The sequence below is a fragment of the Pseudophryne corroboree genome, chromosome 7 (genome assembly GCF_028390025.1).
Source record: "Pseudophryne corroboree isolate aPseCor3 chromosome 7, aPseCor3.hap2, whole genome shotgun sequence".
NCBI lineage: Eukaryota > Metazoa > Chordata > Amphibia > Anura > Myobatrachidae > Pseudophryne > Pseudophryne corroboree.
The window spans coordinates 343,575,471-343,590,215 of NC_086450.1; the positions used below are offsets into that span (position 1 = coordinate 343,575,471).

Sequence of the window (14,745 nt, forward strand, 5' to 3'; positions counted from 1 at the left end):
AAATGAGGAAACCCCACACACCACATGCAGCACCTTTTACACTTTGGGAAAGCCATGTTGCACTGCAGGTGGGTCAGACTTACAGTGTGCAGAGATTAGGTCTGGGAGATGAGTGTCCAAACTGAAATCTAAATTGCCCAGCATTTGCTGCCTGCAGTACATGGAGGTCCATATTTACCCTGTATGCATAAATAAATGTATTTGAACTCCTTGCAGTGCAACATGGTTTGTTTGGTACATTTTGCTTTGCTCCGAACGCAGAATCAGCACCTATATCTTTGAGGGCTCAGAGTTTGCTCTCCTAGATTTAAGAGATGTGTGCTCTCTGAATGTTAGTGTGTGCCTGGAGGTCTTATACTAGGAAAGAGCTGAATTAGCTCAGCAACTGACAGCAGCTAAAGGATTCCCTTCTAAAATGATTCTGTCTTCAGTTTGCCTTTTCCTATTGCAGTCACTTACGAGTTTTAAGGTTTATATTTGTAGGTCTTCTATTTGCATGTAGCTTTAACTTGCTGGATCAAGCTTTTCCTTAAATGGAAATGTAACCTTTATAATGATTTCTGAGTAATAACCCTGGCTAATGTGAGACATTCTAGACCCCCCCCCTTGTCTAAAACAGCAAGAACAAAGATGTCACTGTGATCACAAATAATGGAGGAAATAAACATCTAATCTCCAGCAATATATAGAATCGATTATATTGTCTATGTGACTATACTGTATGAGTGGACAAGGAATCCACTAAGATATCCTAAATCTCTTCATGAAAGCCGAAAGAGCCCAGAGCGCTAAGCCATGGAACATTTAAGAGGATGTCTGATCTTCATGTAGGACTCTGTCCCCAGATATTTTAGCCAATACTTACGAAGTAGGTACGTCAGAAACAGGTTATGGACCTGCTGCCCAATCCAAGCAACAACAGCAAGAGCAGATATCATTGACATGAAATACTGGATGGAGAAAAACAAAGTTGGATCAATGACCTGAGCACAACATAGCTCATATACATATTACGTTATAGTGGTTAGAGATAATGGTAAAAAGACACGTGTCCTTCATATGAAAAAAATTATAACAGGATTGAGAGTATAGAGAATCATTTGTGACAAACAGTCCTACCATTTTAGGCTTCTCCTCCTTAAGGACAAAGAGGCGCTTCCACCAGCCAATAATCCGTCGCCGGGTTTTCACAAGGTTGCTGCAAATTTCATGCAGCCTCTGCTGCTGTTCTGTGGTCCTACAGTAACAGAAATATAACATTACGGGGCTGGGATGAAACAATACACCTGGAAACAGGCATGTGGTTATCATTTTGCCAGAGACTTCATTTGTTCCAACGGAAATATATCCATCGAATTCTATTTAGATGCATGAAAAATACAAAAACGAGAACTGCATGTACGCGTGTCCCCCCCGCCGCCTTGTATATAATCAACCTTATCCCACTGTCTGACCTATAGTCAAGCATTATGCCAAGATTAAGCTCTATCAAGTAGTACGACATGAACAATAACTGGACATTTTGAACAGTTTGCAACTATAAAGTTTATAAAACAAATATTTAAAACTGGGGTCATAGGGGGCGTGGCCTGGCAGGCAAGCAGGGTGGACGTGTCTGGAAGGAGCTCCCGCACTCAGCCTCCTAAAGTGCCTCTTCTGGCCCTATTGCAGAGCCTATATAACTCTCCCTGCCTCTCACCCCTATACCTGGTGTGTGGGGTCCCGGAGCCGGAGGGGGCCTTCTGCCTCCTTACGGGTTGGGGCCTGCACACCCTCCAGAAGCCGGGGGCTCAATTTCTGCTCCGACCGGTGCCGGGAGTTCCCCGCCGTGGGAATCACAGCTACGTCTGCTCTGTCCGGCGCCCGGCCTCCTGCTGTATCTGGCTCCCTCCACCTTCACACTGTGCTGATCATCCTCCCTGTGTGCGCCTGGTGGAGCGGGTAAGCGGGCTCCGGTCTCTGCGCCCGTCCCGAGGCCTACTTCCGCCCACTGAGCCAGGAGCTGTGGTGACGGCGGCTGCCGCGCGCTCCCGTGAGCCTGCAATCGGGCCGGACGCCTCCGCGGCTGGCCGGGAGGTGCTCCCTCCTGCACCGTGCGCATCCCGTTTCTCTGCACCTGGCACCCGTGGAGCCTGCTCGGCTGTGCCTGTGAGGCGTTGGGCCCTGGAGGCTCAGTCCTCTCCTGACGCCGGCGGCCATTTTGGATAAGGGCACTGTGGAGCTCCTGCCTTTCCCACTGGCTGATGGTCACAGTGAGGTGCCCTGGCTTTTGGCTGGGGCCTTCCACCAGGTAGGCACTACACCTCCTGCCGCTTGGGAGCACTGGGAGGGGGGGGGGGGGGGGGGGGGGGGGGAGTTGTGGGGAAAAAAGAAGATCTCCACCCCCATCGCATATTTCCCTATCCTTATTCTCACTGGATCCCTCCTACAAACTCACCACAATTGGGGGCCTGACCGCACTGCGCCACGGTGTTGGATATCGGTGGGGATGCCCCCATTAGGGCCTCTATTGCTACTACTGTATTTTTTCTTTTTGCTTCGCCTCGGCTGCTTTGCTTTATGTATGATAATTGAGGGTGGAGCTCCATCTACTGGTGGCTTTATTGTTGCATTCCAGCTGCCTGAGAGAGAGACAACTTTTCCAGTGATGTGATCCGCAGAATTCTGTCCTGAGTCCTGGGACATCTTATGTTATAATCTACACAGTATACTATCCCTACTACCGGGACTTTTCTAACTCTGTAATGCAGTGATCTTCTCCAGCTGTTCTACACGTAAGTTCCATCATGCCCAAAGGAGGCAAAAAGCAACACGGAGCGGATTTGAGCCAGAGCCTGAAAAAATTTGCCTACTCAAATGCTAAATCTCCGGGACAGGGGGCTCCCTCGCAGCCTGATATATCGGATTCAGAGGACTCAGATCATTCCCCATTGACCCGGAAAGATCTGCAAAGGCTTTTCCGTGAAATTCAGGAGACGAGGAAATCAGTACAGGCGGAGGTGCATACGGCCATAGCCTCTCTTAAGGCTGACGGTACGACCTTGGAGACAGAACGGACCACTTAAAGTCCAAAATGGATGAGGTGGTTGCCTTCCATCAGGGAGTGGGAGATGAAATTCACAGTCTCAAGCAGGAAATGCAACTGCTCCTAGAACGCCAAGAAGACCAGGATAATAGGGCGCGACGAAATAATCTGCGCATCCGAGGTGTCCCTGAGGACGTTGATATGACGTCCCTACACGATTACCTTAAGAAACAGTTTGTGCACCTGTCGCCCTCAACTCCGGTAGTCAACTCTTATTGGACAGGGCCCACAGGGTTCTCCGCCCTCGAACTCAGCTCAGCCCAGAGATGTTATTCTGCGATGCCATTACTATTCGGCTAAGGAGGACCTGCTCAGGGAGGCTAAGAAGCTCTCCAAGCTGGAGTTCATGGGACATTCTCTCCAAATGTTCCAAGATATTGCACCTAGCACCCTGCTCAAAAGGAAAGAATTCCGACCCATCACCTCGGCTCTTCGGGACAGTGGCATTCGCTACAGATGGGGTTTCCCCTTTCGCATTCTGGTGTGGCATCACAACCGCCTCCACTCGGCCAGGGACCTAGCCGAAGCTAAAGGACTCTTGCGTGACCTGGGTCTTTCCCCACCTCCGGCCTTGTCCGAGTCTCCGCGGCGGACGTGCGAGGCCTCTTCCGTAGAGTCGACTGCCACTCCGAGACGCTCTCTGAATCGAGACTGGTCGAGAGTACCCTCTGCGCGGAAATCTGCCTCGGCTGGCCCCCCCCCACCTGATGCCTTACGTGTTTAATTATTTAATTTCTATAATATATTACTTTACCGCATGTTTATTTTGTAGAGATGTACTTTCTCTCTTTTTTCGTTCCACTACTAGCCCGATTCCCCATTATACCTTGCATATGCACCTAGCCGCTTTGCTTCTATTACCGTAGCCGCTTATGCAGAGAGGCTATAGGGCTGAGGCTCCCCTTCTGGGAATTGCGTCCCCCAGTACTGGAACTGACACCTTTTGTATTATTTACTGTTTGCTAGTGCTATCCTCCGCCTACGGTGATGTTTGTTTCAGATATGGATAGTCACTATTGTTTTCATAGCTGTCCTATATGGTAGTGGGCTGTAGGAAAAGTTGTTTAATCTCTTATCCCCTTGACATTGGTCCCTAGACTCGGGACACACGTTGGTAAGTGTCCGCTGCTCTCGATGTACCTGGCCCGGCCAGGCCGCGTCCCCCTAGTCGGGTCTTATACCAGAGTCCGGTTGTTGTCACCTAGTGACCCCTTTCTATTATCCCCTGACCGGCACACTAGGCCAGATGTAGTTCTTTCTGGTCTCCAATCTTCCCCTTTCCCCTACTCTTCCCAGGTCTTGTTTCCCCTGTTCCAGACTTCTCTTTTTCTTCTTGATCAGATGTGTAGAAATGTTCGCTGATTGCCATGGGTATTCACAATGTTTTTGCTTTGGTTTGTTACAGGGCTGCGGTGTCCGGAGGGAGGTGGTGAGGCGTTCCGAAAACTCGCTGGTCATGGCTCTTAGGATCTACTCCCACAATGTTAAAGGTTTGAACAGCCCTCACAAACGCACCAAGCTCTTTCTCTCCCTTAAACAGACCAAGGGCGATTTAGTTTTCCTACAAGAAACCCACTTTAAGAAATCCCTCCACCCTGACTTAAAGTCTAAAGCCTACCCTATCACTTTTCATGCATGCGATGCTACACACAAGGGGGTCCCCATTTTGATAGCGGCCCACCTTACGTTTGAATTGGTGGACAGTCATGTGGATAAATCAGGTAGATGGCTCATTCTTATTGGGAAACTAAATGACATCCTATGTACCCTTGTTAATGTCTATGCACCAAACCAGAATCAGGCTGCATTTTTTAGGAGGTTGAATGTGCATTTGACTAGACTCTGTAGAGGGGAAGTCATAGTGGCAGGCGATTTTAACGAAGTGCTTGACGCCTCGTTGGATAGATCCTCCCCTCCCTCTTTTCGTTCTTTTATTCCTACACGCCCGACATCGGCATCTCTGGCCCTGCTAGACCTTTTGAAACTCCAGTTGCTATTTGACTCTTTCAGGCTAACTGACCCTACTATACTTTTTTTTCCTCTGTACATAAGTCCTATTCTAGGATAGACATGATCCTACTCCGTCGAGACCTGTCCTCTAAACTTAAATCTACTAGTATTCTTCCTAGGATATGGTCCGACCACTGCCCGATCGCGGTTGATCTCCACTCTATTGCCCCCCGTCCCCCTCCTGCCTCTTGGCGGTTGAACGATTCTCTATTACATAATCAGGAAGTCCCTAACCAGATTAAATGCTGCCTCACTGACTACTTTCTACTTAATGACCTTCCGGAGACTTCACCTATTACCCTTTGGGAGGCACATATGGCTGTCTTACATGGCCATTTGATTAGTCAGGCGTCCAGGTTTAAAAAGTCCCAGGAAGCTAGCTTCCTCTCCCTTTCCACCAAACTTCAGACCCTTGAGCGCCAACATAAACTCTCCCCTACCCCTTCCAACTTAGAGTCCTTGCTGGAAGTGCGGTCTGCGATCTCGCTATCTTTGTCAGAGCGTACGGCAAAGACTCTCCAGAGGCTTAATCAGACCTTTTATGACAAGGGGGACAAAGCTGATAGACTCCTGGCATCCCGCCTTAAGAGCACAGAGGTCACGGAATAACATTCTGGCGGTGCACACTGAGTCTGGTAGGGTCACATATGCCCCAGAGGGTATAAACAGGGTGTTCAGGGACTATTATAGCAAGCTCTATAATCTAAACTCAGCCGACTCAGGCCCCGGTCCCCCAGATGCCTTAATATCAGAGTTCCTGCATCGGGCTAATCTCCCTCGACTATCTGAATTCGACTCTTCGGAGCTGAACAAGGATATCACGGATGAAGAAATAGCTGCCGTTCTGAAGACTTTCAAATCTTCTAAAGCGCCGGGCCCTGATGGCTTTACGGCCTCTTACTATAAAAAATTTGCCTCCACTTTGGTCCCCCATCTCAGGGTACTGTTTAATGCTGTACTTCATGGCACCCCATTCCCGAGTAATATGCTGGAGGCCAGGATTACAGTTATCCACAAAGAGGGCAGGGATCCTCGGAAATTGCGCTAACTATCGGCCGATATCCCTATTGAATTTGGACATCAAACTCTGCAAAAATTTTGGCTACTCGCCTCAATGGTATGCTCCCTGGTCTGATACATTATGATCAAGTGGGGTTCATCCCTGGACGTCAGGCCAGGGACAACACTAGGAGAGCGGTCGACCTTATCCAATTGTTGAATCGCAGACAAACCCCATCCATTATCCTTTCTCTCGACGCCGAAAAGGCGTTCGATCGTATGTCATGGCCTTTCTTATTTCAGACATTACAGATGTTTGGGATATCAGCAGACTTTTTGACGGGAGTCTCTGCCCTATACTCCTCCCCTATAGCTAAGGTCCTCACTAACGGAATATTATCCCCTCCCTTCCCGCTGTCTAATGGCACGAGACAGGGGTGTCCTCTCTCTCGCCCCTAGTGTTTGCCATGGTCATTGAACCCCTGGCCACTATGATAAGAAACTCTGACGGAATTAGGGGAGTGAAGGTGGGCTCGCAGGAGTCTAAGATTTCGCTCTTTGCAGACGATGTTTTGTTGTCTCTTACTCAGCCGCAGTCTTCTCTCCCCGCCCTATATCGGATTATAGAGGAATATGGTTCCCTGTCGGGCTATAAAATAAATTTCATTAAATCCGAAGCTATGTTATTACATGTACCTGGAGATCTCAAACGCTCCCTGCAGTCCTCCTATAACCTTCGTTGGCAGACCACTAAGATCAAGTATCTTGGTGTTTATATCACTTCTCACTATAAATTCCCTGTACTCTGAAAATTTCCTGTGACTGTTGACCAAGATTAAATCTGATCTGGCAAAATGGAGATCACATTATATCCTGGCTGGGTAGGATCATTGCTCTCAAAATGACAATCATGCCGCAACTTCTCTACCTTTTTCAAACTCTACCTGTGAGGGTTCCGGAGGGGGTTCTTAGGGATGCCCAGGCCTCATTCGTGAGGTTTGTATGGAACGACAAACCCCCACGAATAGCCTTCACTGTGATCCGGCTACCCCGCTCAGAGGGAGGCCGTGGATTCCCTGATGTTAAATTTTATTACTTGGCGAGTCATCTAAGTCAAATAGTGGCCACCTTTGCGCCCCATGGTTCTATTGCCTGGGTGGATTTTGCAGCTCTTTCATTGGGAGTTCGGTCATTGGCCTCGCTGTGGGGTCTGGGCAAATCACACCAGCTCACTCTAACGAGCTCCTCTCCTTCTCTTAAATTCCATCTCTCTATTTGGCATAAATCTCTTACGAAATAGAAGCTGTCCTCCTCATGCTCCCCTCTCACACCCCTCTGGGACAACCCTGATTTCCCCGCTGGGATTTCACCCTATCGGTTCACACCCTGGTTTGGTGCTGGGATCCATGTGGTGCATGATATTTCTCTACAGGGCCATTGGATGTCAATAGACGATATCAAATGTAGGTTTTCCTCGCTATTCCCTCCCTTTTTTTGAATACTTTCAGCTCCGTCACTTTCTTCTTTCCCTGCCCCAGGCTGATGCTCTGCGGGATCTTACCTCCTTTGAGTCTCCATGCACTACAAAACCTATATGTGGAGGGTTAATTTAGCTGATCTATTCTATGTTGGTTGGAGTGTCCTCGGGGCCGCAGACTCGCCATGAGCGGGAGTGGGAAAGGGACCTGGGTCCCCCACCAGACGATGCCTGTTGGGAGGAAGTTCGGGAGGGTATTGCTAAAAGCTCTCTCTCTACGAGACTCAAGGAGACATCCTATAAACTATATTATAGGTGGTATTACACCCCGGACAAACTATCTAAGATGTTCCCTTCTGCCACCCCGTTTGTTGGCGGGGATGCGGTCAACGTGGAACTCTCTTCCACATTTGGTGGACATGTCCACGTATTGTTCACTTCTGAAATAGGGTACTCGATATATTGAACTCCATATCTGGTTTAGCACTCGACCTGGACCCGTGGATGTTTTTATTGGCCCGTCCACATCCAGATCTTGACCCTCTTTTGAATAAACTGTTTTCACATATATTAGTGGCTGCTAAATCATTAATAGCTAAAAATTGGAAGGCCTCCGCTGCTCCTACTATTCCAGCTTTGAATAATTATATTTGGTTCGTTGCTAATATGGAAAAGATCACTTATTATCTACATGACTGTCCCCCCAAATTTGAACTAGTTTGGGGCCCCTGGTTGCTTATGATGTCTCCCCCAATTTGATGCTCAAACCGTTTTTTTTTTTTTTTTGTCCCCGTCCTCTGAGCTCCTGACCGTGCTGTACCTGGATCCTCCCTCCGGGCGCCGCCATGCCCTCCTTGATCTTTGATTATTGAGTGATGTCTAGCTGAAAGTGTCTATATAGTTATTGTAATGTGTATGCATTGTTCTTAGAATCATTCGATGTTCTTTCCTCCTCATGACATAGATTGGCTCTGTTCTTTTTTCTGCATCTGCCCCTCTTCTTTCTCTTTCTGCTCCCCCCCCCTCTCTCTTTCCTCTTCCCTGTTTTTTTCTTTTATGTATATGGTCCTCGTATAGGGGACGTCTTTGTTTGTTTGTTAAATACGATCAAAATTATTTGAACGAAAAATTTCCATGGAGACTGATTCTCACCCTTTAATGTACAACTATGTCAGTAATGTCTAACTTTGTCTCTCCTGGTATAAAGAGTTTATAAAAAAAAAAAAAAAAAACTGGGGTCATAATATCCTGAAGAAACTGCTAAAAATAAAAGACCATATATAAAATAAAAAAAAATAAAAAAAAAAAACACAACACAACCCAACAACATCAATACATCTTATTTTCGACTATTACAAGAGCCTACATTTTATTACTATACAAGTGGTCATCAAAATATATGAATATAAGATATTCATCCTGCAGGAATCCATATTTATACAGATGACAGTTTTGGTACAACTGCTATACTGCCATGGAATGGCAGCACATATGGTGTAATAGGTAGCCCAGCATCTCTGTAGCCCACACCCCCATTAGTGATGCCAACAACTGGGCACGTTCCCATCAACTATTTGACACCACTTAATTGCCTCAAATACTTTGCTTATGGTCAGTAACAGCCTTCTACACTGCCCTGCTATCTTATATGCCCCTTTTTGGGGATTCAGGAGAATATCCCCACTGCATCATGCTCATTACACACTGCAGTGAGTTAAAGCGCAACACAAGCACAATGGCATTTCCGATTGATTACAGGGGAATCGGGAGATGCATGCTCTCACAGGTTTGCTATTAGTGAATGCTTAAATGGTGTCAGGGCATGCTGGGGCATGTAGTGTCACGACAGCAGGAGGTTGACCAAGCCTGCACTACTCCATAAAAGGTTCTGCTGCTAAAGTCTGCATTATTTCCTCCAGAATAAGTGTAACAATACGGATTTAGAAAACAGAAAGCTACAAACCATTGGTTGGAGCCAAAAATCTTGGGAGCCAAAGCTGGAACAAGATAGTCAGCCAGGCAGAAACACATAACGAAACAGGATACACCAGAAAGAACTGATGGGTCCAAGTAATAGATCATCCTGTAAGAGAAGTACATTTTAGTATAAACAGTTGAAATTAAAAATACAGAAATTAAGTCAGCAACTCCTATTACTCCATTTATTGATTGCTAGGTGGAAACCATTTGTCATTCAGTGTCGTAGCTCAGACCAACCAAAAACAAAAAATAGGATTTTGGTACTTACCAGGTAAATCCTTTTTTTTTGAATCCATAGGGGGCACTGGAGTACTCTTGGGATATGGACGGTTCCACAGGAACTAGGCACTGAATAAATTAAAATTTGAGACTACTCCTCTCCTCCATATCCCAGAGTACCTCAGTGTTTTTTACTGAGCCGAACAGGAGCTATAGAGGTTGACAATGGAGAATTACATATAACAAAACGGACAACAATAAAGTTGACACATAACGTTACTGACAACTAACAGTTGACACCAAACCCGATAGAACTTGCTAATTTGAAGCAGTTGGTGAGAGTGTGTTACCATAAGATTCTCTGAACCTACCACAACCAGGTAAAACTGCTCTGGCTGGGCGTCCAGTGCCCCCTATGGATTCAATGAAAAGGATTTACCTGGTAAGTACCAAAATCCTATTTTCTTTTTCATCCACTAGGGGTCACTGGTACGTCCCAAGAGTACTCCAAAGTTTCCCCCGTGGGCGGGAGAGCCGTTTGGCACCTGTAACACTAGACGGCCAAAGCTAGATGCTGATGCCGCAAAAGTATCAAACTCGTAAAAGCGCACAAACGTGTGCACTGAATACCATGTAGCCGCACGGCAAAGCTGTGTCGTAGAAGCTCCACGACCAGCTGCCCATGACGTTCCCACAGAACGTGTGGAATGAGCTGTTACTGATGTAGGCGGCTGTAACCTAGCATGAAGGTAAGCCTGACGTATGCTCAGTTTTATCCATCTGGATAAGGTCTGCTTAGAAGCTGGCCAACCCATCTTGGCCGCATCATAGAGGATAAACAACGTATCCGTCTTACGAACTGTAGACGTTTGGGATACATAAACGCGTAGTGCGCGTACCACATCCAAGGTTCCAGAATCTCCTGTTAACACAGGAACTACTATTGGTTGATTGATGTGAAAAGAGGACACTACTTTTGGTAGGAAAGCGGGATTCGTCCGGAGTTCCGCTCTATCATCATGAAACACTAAATACGGTGGCTTGCATGACAAGGCACCCAAATCTGAAACACACCTTGCCGAAGCCAAGGCTAGGAGAAAAATTGTTTTCCAAGTGAGAAACTTAATATCCACTTGTTGTAAGGGTTCGAAATAAAAAGACTAAGAAATCTTAAACCAGATTCAAGTCCCATGGCGCAGTAGGTGGAGTGAATGGAGGCTGTACTCGGAGGACACCCTGCATAAAAGGTGTGTACCGACGGCAATAGAGCCAATCTTCTTTGAAAATAAATGGACAACGCAGATATCTGCACTTTTAATGTGGATAAACGCAGACCTCCATCTAACCCCATCTGTAGAAATAACAAAAGACGGGATAACTTGAAAGATGATGTCGGAAACTTCCGAGCTTCACACCAACCTATATAGGCACGCCAAATTCTGTAATAAGGAGCTGCCGTAACCGGCTTCCTAGCTCGTAACATGGTTGGTATAACAGATTCTGGAATGCCCTCTCTTCTTAAGAGGGCTGTCTCAACAGCCATCCCGGCAAACGCAGTCGCGCTAAATCGGGGTAAAGGAACGGACCCTGTTGTAACATGTCCGGACGTAGTGGGAGCGGCCAAGGATAGTCTGCGAGTAGACAGCGGAGATCCGAAAACCAAGCTCTCCGAGGCCAATGAGGCGCCACTAGTATGACTGTGACGGACTCTCTTTTGATCCGTTTTAGCAACAGAGGGAGCAGCGGAAACAGATACACGATACTGTATGGCCACGTGATTGTGAGAGCATCCACCGCCACTGCCTTTGGATCTCTCGTTCTGGACACGTACTGGGGCGTTTGATGATTGTGGCGAGATGCCATCAGGTCCACTTGCAGGTAACCCCACTTCTGGACCAGCATGTGAAACACTTCTGGATTTAATGCCCATTCTCCTGGATGAAAATCCCGACGGCTCAGAACTTCCGCCTCCCAGTTGTCCACTCCCGGAATGAATACTGCCGACAATATCACTTGGTGATACTCGGCCCAATTGAGGATTCGAGCTACTTCCCGCATTGCCATGCGGCTTTTCGTTCCTCCTTGTTTGTTGATGTATGCGACCGCCGTCGCATTGTCTGACTGCACCTGAACAGCCTGAGCCTGCAGCATATGCACTGCTTGTCGTAGCGCATTGTAAATTGCCCGGAGTTCCAGGACATTTATAGACAGCAATCTTTCGTGATCCGCCCAGAGACCCTGGAGCTGATAATTTTGAACTACAGCTCCCCAACCTCTGAGACTCGCGTCCGCCGTGAGAATTATCCAATTCCAGGCGCCGAACCGTTTTCCTGCGGTTAGATTCTGTACTTTGAGCCACCAGAGTAGAGACACTCTGGCCCTTGGAGACAACCTCACCCTGCGGTGAATCTGCAGATGCGAGCCCGACCACTGTGCGAGCACATCCAGTTGAAAAGGACGTGAGTGAAGTCTTCCGAACTGAAGCGCTTCGAAAGCCGCCACCATTGTGCCTAAGAGGCGAATGCACAAATGAACAGAGACTGTGCGTGGCTTAATCACTAATTGTACCAGATGACGAATGACCTGTACTTTCTGTTCGGGTAGGTAAATTCTTTGATTTACCGTATCGAGAATCATACCTAGGAATTGAAGTCGTTGAGACGGAATTAGATGTGATTTCTTGAAGTCGTCAATCCAACCGTGGTGAACCAGTACATTGTATGTCAGCAACGCCTGTTGAAGGAGCATTTGTTGAGACGAAGCTTTGATGAGTAAATCGTCCAAGTACGGAACTATTATCACTCCCAGGGATCTGAGATGAGCTATCATCACATACATCACCTTGGTGAATACCCGAGGCGCTGACGAGAGGCCAAACGGTAGAGCCTGAAACTGGTAATGGTTCTGCCATATTGCAAACCGCAATAACCTTTGATGAGGTGGCCAAATCGGAATGTGTAAGTACGCATCCTTGAGATCCAGGGCAATCATGAATTCCTGTGGCTCTAGGCCTGCAATTACTGACCGCAGAGATTCCATCTTGAATCTGTAGTAAGTGACGTACTGATTGAGACCCTTTAAGTTCAATATTGGCCTGACCGAGCCATCCGGCTTTGGTACCACAAACAGACTGGAATAATAACCCTGACCCTGTTGGTGTACAGGGACCGGAATCAAAACTGCTGCATCCAGCAGAGACTGAATGTCAATCTGCAGAACCGCCTTCTTATCGTCCGACACAGGCAGTCCTGTCCTGAAAAACCGCATTGGCGGTAGACAGTCGAACTCTATTTTGTAACCTTTTAAAACTAAATCGCGGATCCACCCATCTGTGGACGTCTGAAGCCACGCCAACTGGAATGTCTGAAGGCGTGCTCCCACAATAGGAGATCCGAGATGGGCTGGGAGCCCGTCATGCCACTGGCTTGCCGGTGACTTTAGTATCCTGACGAGTGGTATTGGTTTGTTGGAAACCACGTCCCCGACCTCGTCTACCAGGTGTGGCCGTTCCCCTGCCACGCCCGCGAAAGGACTGAGGTCTAAAGGATTTGAACGCCGGTCCAGAATATCTCCTTCTAGGTACTGTTGGAGGCAATGGTAAGAAAACCGACTTTCCTCCCGTGGCATCAGAAATCCATTTGTCCAATTCAGGACCAAACAACTTCTCGCCCCCCGTAAGGTAACGCTTCTATACCTTTTTTGACCTCTGCCTCCGCTTGCCAAGAACGTAGCCAGAGCGCTGGTCGTGCTGTAACTAGCGATGATGAAAGGCGAGAAGTGAGCTGACATACGTCAGTAGAAGCTGTACATAGATAGCAGCTTCCCAGATTTGATCAGCGAGAAGTATAAGGTGATCATCACTTAAGGCAGACTTGAGTTCTGTTATCCATACCATTAGCGCCTTAGTTACCCAAATGCCACCCAACCCAGGTCTAAGCAACACTCCTGCTGCTGTATACATGGACTGTAGCATAGCTTCTATTTTACGGTCCGAAGGGTCCTTAAGCGTAGTAGCAGTTGGTACTGGTATGGTTAATTTCTTTGTACGTTTAGACACAGACGAATCCACCAATGGCGGATTCTCCCATGTAGCTGTTACAGAGTCTGGAAATGGATAACTAGACCTAAATCTGTGAGGTATAGAAAACCGTTTATCCGGATTCTTTCTTGTTTCTAGTAACATTTTATTAAGAGATTCCGAAACAGGAAAACACATTGGAGTTCTCTGTCGTTTAGTAAAGACGACCTCATCATTTGTCAGAGGCTCCTCAGTTCTGTAAACTTCAGAGACTGACGCACTGCTCTGATGAGATTATCAATGCCCGGGCTGTCAAAATCGTCACCATCTGACTGCTGGTCTACTTCGCCCTCCTCAACCTCATCTTGTACAGTGATGCCTGGCATAGAATCGTCAGAAAGCAACATAGCAGAAATCGGTAAATTATAAGACAAATGAAACTTATCCCTCGTACCCAAAGAGGATTTGGACTTTTGGTTTGGCTGAGACTCCTCCGGTAGTTCTAGCGGTCTCACCCTAGATTCAGATCTTGCCGCCTCTCGCTCTTGCCGAGTGGCGGCCAATTCTGATTGCAATCCAGCCAGGACATCTGCAAGCATAGCCCATGGCGGGTCCGGGGTTGAAATTGGCTTTGAAACCGGAGCAGAAATTGTATTTGTCTCTGAATTTACAAAACATACTGTACATGTGGTAGATCCATCCGGGAATACACTCTTACAGACATTGCGGTGAAACTGCTTTTTAGACTTTGCTGGTGTCTTACTCATTATGCAGACAGACAATACAAAATACAAAGACAGACAACTTGCGCGACTCAGTAAATAGCACTAAGGTGTCTCTATAAATATATATCTGGCCAAGTGCAGTGCACGCCAGCAATATGCCTGATCCCAAATTCCCCCTAACACCCCTGCGCCTTCAATGGAGGAGAGATGTAATACAGGAAATTCTGGAATA

General features: G+C 47.2%; 1 protein-coding gene across 1 annotated transcript in view; it reads right to left on the bottom strand.

Annotated features, from left to right (window-relative positions):
• The window catches only part of ARL6IP1 (ADP ribosylation factor like GTPase 6 interacting protein 1), an 85,609-nt gene that overhangs the window by 12,955 nt on the left and 57,909 nt on the right, over positions 1–14,745 (bottom strand). Inside the window, exons 3-5 of the mRNA XM_063934390.1 lie at positions 9,535–9,654; positions 1,120–1,237; positions 866–950 (exon numbers count right to left, since the gene is read on the bottom strand). Of these exons, the coding sequence (XP_063790460.1) occupies positions 866–950; positions 1,120–1,237; positions 9,535–9,654 (323 nt within the window). The remainder of the gene's footprint in view (positions 1–865; positions 951–1,119; positions 1,238–9,534; positions 9,655–14,745) is intronic.